This window comes from Amblyomma maculatum, chromosome 6 (assembly GCF_055883805.1).
Source record: "Amblyomma maculatum isolate TAMU_Amacu chromosome 6, ASM5588380v1, whole genome shotgun sequence".
NCBI lineage: Eukaryota > Metazoa > Arthropoda > Arachnida > Ixodida > Ixodidae > Amblyomma > Amblyomma maculatum.
Genome location: NC_139349.1, coordinates 25,072,945 through 25,078,944, shown reverse-complemented (window position 1 = coordinate 25,078,944; position 6,000 = coordinate 25,072,945). Strand labels below are relative to the sequence as shown.

Sequence of the window (6,000 nt, the reverse complement as noted above, 5' to 3'; positions counted from 1 at the left end):
GGAGGCAATAAGTGTGCAATAAGTGTGAAGCAATGAGGCGGCGTTGATCCTGCGTTGCGAGCAGCGTTCGCATTTATTTACATAACATACTCATGTTTGCGAGATGCAGAAAACTAACAGTAACACGTGAATACAGTATGAATCACATTGATTGGTTGCATTTTTGTCTCGCTTTCGCATTACAGGAAAACCAAAGTTCGTGCAGGTGGAACACCATGCAGTCGTGGAGAGCTGTCCTACTGCTGTGCACGCTCTTGTTGCTGGCAGTGATGACAAATATGGCATGCGCAGCTTACCGAAAACCGCCATTCAACGGCAGTATCTTCGGGAAACGGTCCAGAGGTCAGCCACTGTCTCATCATGCAACAAAGCTTACCATGCAGGAAGCTCCAACAAGATGAAGGAACCAAACTTCTCACATGCATCGCCGAAGCACTGGTTATTTATTTATTCATTGTAAAACCGAGCGGTTAATTCAGTGACTTATTGCATGCTGCTCTTGCCATTTGCGCAGGCCGATCATAAGAAGCAATTTAGACTGTCAAGCGCTTCCAAGCTGTATTGTACTGCAGATCACGCCATTTCTCTGACAATGCCACAGTCAAGTGCACTTAGCTAGGAAAGCTAGCGCTTCTACTGAGCAGTACCTTGTCGGCACTCAAAACAGCCCATGTAAATGCAGCCAGCCTTTGCTAAATGAGAGCAATATCTGGCCTCCGTGTGTCATAATAGAATGAAGGTCCACGGAAATTAACGCTCTTTTTCTCCTGCCAAATAGAGTTTCAAATCTTTCGTGTAGGCACTGAAACTCCTGGCTTGTTTTGCGCGTCCAGGTGACCTTAACAACGCGGACATCAAATATGCCATGTGTGAAGCCGTCTGGGATACTTGCAGCCAATGGTTCCCGATATCCCAGGATGGAACCCAGTAGCACGTCCCTCGTGGCTTTGCCGAGGTGAGAAAGAGCATAAAAAAAATAGACCTAAGTTTTGTGGACGTTTACCTCTGCTGTTCGATGCGTTTGGTGATAAGTTCAAGTTTAGCTTGAGTGAAGTTTTATCACATGCAAAATAAAATATAATAATTAAAACAAGATCGATGCTGAAGTGCTTTATTACTTCCTTGGAACGATATCGACATAGCTCGCTACTACACGTGGGGTGCACGTAGTAGCAGGAAATGTTGGTGACAAAATCGGTCACTATTTTTCTTCTGCCAACTATCGGAAAGACAAGGTAATGAATGCAGTTCCACTGTGCAGACGCTGCATCTCCAAGAATCCGGTAGGCTTATCGCTAGGTTTAGAGTGTTTGAATCACTTTTTTATCACGAGAGCATACCTTTCTAAACATATAATCTCAACGGCTCAACCATGTTATTTAAGGGCCGCTGGCTATTTCAAGTTAAAGAAACATATATATGAAGTGAGTACAGTGTAGATGACGTTGCGGTTGAGGTTTTTTGCTTTTTTCTTGACGCGCAAAACAGGAATCTCTGCCAAAATGAGGTGAGGGCTGACGGAATTATTCTGAACAGTACGCAACAGCGCACAGTAAAGACGTTCAAATTAACCAATCCTTGCATAAACAAAATTTTTACAGTAAACAGTACGGCAACAACGAAATTAAATTCCCGAACAGTAAACTGGGCACTCATATCAAGCCTTAAACATGCCCTGAAATCACTTTAATTTAATACAATTGTCCGTCACTTACTTATTTCAACACACAATAATTTTAATGTTTTTACTTGATCATAGAGAGGACAAACCTGATGCCTAAAGTTGGATTATTGCAAACAGTTGGGACATGATAATATAACTTTTTGTTTCCGTAATTAGTACTTGTTTTAGAGAATAATTGTTTTCTTGTCTAAGGGGAGTGTCTGGTAGGAGCACCGCATTGAAGGGCGGTAGAAACCTATTGATATTTTGTGCTGCAAGAATCAGAAGAGAAAGAGAGGATAACCGATGTTCACTAAGGTAATGAGTTGAATTCTAAAGGAAGGAAAGTGTAGCACAGGGGCGGAAGAAGTTAGGTGGGCGTATGAAGTTAAGAAGTTCGCAGGAATCAAGCGGTTGCACCTAGCAGAGGACCGGGTTAATTGGAGGAATATGGGAGAGGCCTTCGCCCTGCAGTGGGTATAGGCAGGCTGATGATAAAGAAATGGAATGTTAGGCCCGGCTATCTTTATGAAGAATATGCCTTTGATTCAGTGGTGATATGCGGCTATAAAATAGGATAATGCAATTTTCAGTGGGCATTCTGCACAATGTCATGGCAATCATCACACATTTGTTAGCTATTATAAACACAAAAACGCGTCATTGTTTTGTTTGCAGTTAAAAGATAGCCTGGCGTTAATAGGGCTGCTTTTGTCGATAATGGCGGGACACGCAAGCTCGCAATATGGAGGTTTCATTTCAGTCCGCGCGTTTGCAGTTATTTGATGCCGAGACGGCGATAAGTGAACAAACAAAAAAGCGAATGTAAGAATAATATACCACTCAGAAAGACTTGGGTGCCCAATGGACGAAGAGTGAGTTATAGACGCAATCTGCAACAACCGTGACTTTTGGCTTGCCGAAATTGGGATCGAAGTAACTGTGAGGTATTTTGTTGCATATTTATTTTGCCTTGTGCCAAGATGAGCCACAGCACGGTAGGGCTGACTCATATAGGTCCCGCAGGCATTCCCAGCATCCTAGGTCCCAGGAAGTAACAGTTAGATAGCCAGAAAAAGCATGAAGGAAGTCCTGTGGTCACGATTGCTGCCCTTTGATCTAGGCCGGTGTTTATGAGAGTATCTCTCGTTCGGGGCGGACATTTCTCTCGTTCATTGCAGTTTCCTAGAGCAATCAGCAGTACTTGTCTTCTGGCTATTCGTTGTTTCTGACTATCAAATTTTTTTCTTAACATTAAAGACGTAACGCCTTCTTGTCGCCAAAGCACCGCGTCCTAATTTCAATGACACATTACGCGCCTTGTTGCTTGTACGCTGTGGAGGATGGCGTAAATGGAAGCTGAGAGCATAAATATGTTCCCCGTGACCTGGCTGGAGAGTAAAGTACCTACGAAGCTATTTACAGGAGGATTGCCGCAAGATAACGAGAAAATATGAGATTTTAGTGTGGCACAGTGTATTTATTTATTTATTTATTTATTTATTGTACCCTCAGGCCAAATCATTACAGAGGAGAGTGGGTAATACAAAAAATACTGACAATACAATGCAAGAAAAGAATAAGCTGCCAAAACATGCATAACAATTGAAGTAAGGGATCAAAAATATAACAGGCACTAAAATATATATTATACAATAGAAACTGTAACAGCAGACCGAAACAATACAGGTTCAGAAATTGTGGCAACTGAAGGACGAAGGTGGTTTCAGTCATATGACCGTGCGAAGATTAAAAGAATCAAAAAAAAGGTTTAGGGTCGCATGCAGAAATGCCTACTTTATGTATTTATCAGTGCGGCATGAAGTGATGAAGGGGGGAAAAGTAATTCGTTGCGAATGGTCTCATGATGAAACATTTTGTGAAATAGACACAGGCGTGCAATGTTTCGTCGTGATGCAAGTGAAGTTAAGCCTAATGTATTCTTCATGGCAGTTACACTTGATGTGCGCTGAAAGTCAGAGAGAATAAAGCGCCCTCAAACACAACGAAACATGGTGTCCGACCCAGCAATTTGCATAGAAATTCGCATAATTTCACAAACTGGATGTGCACGAACAGTGAAATGCAAAAAAAGAAAAAAGAAAAAAGAAACGTGTTTCGCGCACGAATTTGCTCACAGTTTCTTTCTTCGTCACTGCGTTGAAGTTATTCTCGCAACCCCACACCAAGTCCGATAGACCTGCTGCGCTTGCCGTCCGCTCTGTTCAGAGATGTACTGCCTCTGTCCAAGAACTGCCTGCACGCGTTGATCAGAAAATGCGCAAAGTCACGGTGGTAATTCGGGGCACCGGCTATAATGCAGGGAACACAGCGGAGACTCTGACATCTGTATTTGGTTTACGCAAAGAAGTAGGCGCACTCACGACCCCGATGTCTGGCAGAGGTCATAAGGTTATCAACTAAGCGGTGAATAACACAAAACTTTGCATAAACAAATTCACAGTAAAATATATGACATAACATCACCTTTTGAAACTGTATACGTTGAGCATCATCCCTGAAAAGCGCTTCTGAAGTTATCTGAAGCCACAGTTGTCGCAGCCGCACGAAACACGGTCAGGATGCTTACCCTGAGTACTCTTTCTTTATTATGTTGAGACACTGCCAGTCCAATTCTTTATTCATATATGTACATGACGTTACTAATCAAGTCGGAAATCAGGATGCTAATTGCTTGCTGTAATATTTCATTCAATGCGGCGATATGTTTTCTTGTTCAGGTTCACGTAGTTTCGTGCAGGGTTTTAGCTTACCGTATTGGAGTGGTCAACTATTACTGGCGCTCTTGCGTTTGCATCTGTATTGAAGTTTACTTGCGTTCATTTAAAATAAGGGGCGAGAAATAGTGTAAATGAGGCTGCATTTTCATCCTTTTTATTGGGTGAGACGGTATATACCTTTAAATTGCACTGGGTAACACAAAGTATAACGAACGAGCATATTTCTAAGTGTTTGAAATAGAATTTTGTAAACGGTTACAAAAAAAAATCTGACCCGATAGCTCCACGATTATGTTATACTTGACATTGATCAATGCAAAAAACGATCCCCTATGGTTTCCTTTGAGCCAGTAGTTTTGGCTCTCTTCATATGCGTCTCAGAACGAAGTCCCTCACATTCCATGTATTTCTTGCATGATAATTAAGTGCTGTTACACGTAGGCCATTTATGCAGATTATGCATGTGGCTCGTACTTTTTCCAAACCTGCGACTTATTGGCAAACTATTGCTGCCTTAGGTTGCGTTTCTGCTCATAAATGCCTCTGAGTTCATAATACGAATAACGCATCCCCTGGGACTCACATTAACTGCGTCTTCAATAATGCTAATCGCATGTCGGTTACATTCACGGTAACTTTACCAGCCCTCTAGCTTCACTGAAATTTCTGTTCCTGCTTTTCCTTAAGGAACATGAATTTAGCAAGGATATATCAGTATTATAAATGTATGACACGGATATGTAAGAAACTTCGGTAGGCATCAATCGGTATGCGATCCTACTCAAGTAGCCTAACTCATTCTCAGCAGCTTTTAAACAATGATTTCACTCGTTTCATTCCTTTTTTTTTTCAATTGCAACCTAATAGAATATATATATTGTCACGTAGTTCTAAAAGAAAGTCACACAGTCCTCAGAGAGGAACGGTCCATTACCTGGTTTCAGGCAAGCGCAGTCAGCAAGCGCGGCCGCAGAACGCTAGCACTAGTCCGACGTCATCGCCTTTTTCGGAGACCCGTTCGCTACCTGGCAAAGCTAGATGGCATTATTCCCCCTCCGAAAAAAAGAAAAAGAAAAGACATCGCAGTGGTGCCATCAGCATGGTAGGGACGCTAGGTTTCAAAAAGCAAAATCTATTAGGTTACAATTTTTATTGGTGTATTTTACTAACAAAATCTATAACTACTGAATGTTTAGAATTGACAAGAAAATAGAACTCTATCGCAATGCTCTTTTTTCTATTACAGCTGGAAGCTTTTCTTAACCGAGGAGAAGACGCAGCCAAAATGTCCATCCAGAACAGACGCTTCCGACAATCTGATATAAACGGATCCACAACAGCGGCGGCGCCAGCACAAGGTGCTTCCAGTCGCCTGCGTATGTAGAGTAGACATGAATAAAAGCATCACTTGAAACAATACGTGTTGCGTGTGTCCCTTCATGCATAGAGTTTGTAACTACTACCTAGAGGAAAAGCTCGCGCCACAGTTTATGCGAAATTCCTAAAAATGAATTTTATCCATCTTGTAGTTGTATAGGTAAGATAAAGCTAGTTACTTGGCCTCACCCTAAAACGTGATTACGACTACAAAAATAT

General features: G+C 41.9%; 1 protein-coding gene across 1 annotated transcript; it reads left to right on the top strand.

Annotated features, from left to right (window-relative positions):
- Nucleotides 1-215: 215 nt before the first annotated feature.
- On the top strand, nucleotides 216-5,803 carry SIFa (neuropeptide SIFamide). Its single transcript, XM_084605498.1, has 3 exons — nucleotides 216-342; nucleotides 834-955; nucleotides 5,651-5,803. The coding sequence occupies exons 1-2, from the start codon at nucleotides 216-218 to the stop codon at nucleotides 929-931; spliced, it is 225 nt and encodes a 74-aa protein (XP_084461624.1). The 3' UTR covers nucleotides 932-955; nucleotides 5,651-5,803.
- The last annotated feature ends 197 nt before the right edge of the window (nucleotides 5,804-6,000 follow it).

Excerpts from the sequence above, each read along its gene's own strand:
- SIFa (XM_084605498.1), top strand. The coding sequence starts at position 216 with ATGCAGTCGTGGAGAGCTGTCCTACTGCTGTGCACGCTCTTGTTGCTG. Across the intron at positions 343-833 it reads CTTCGGGAAACGGTCCAGAG|GTGACCTTAACAACGCGGAC; the intron begins GTCAGCCACTGT and ends TTGCGCGTCCAG.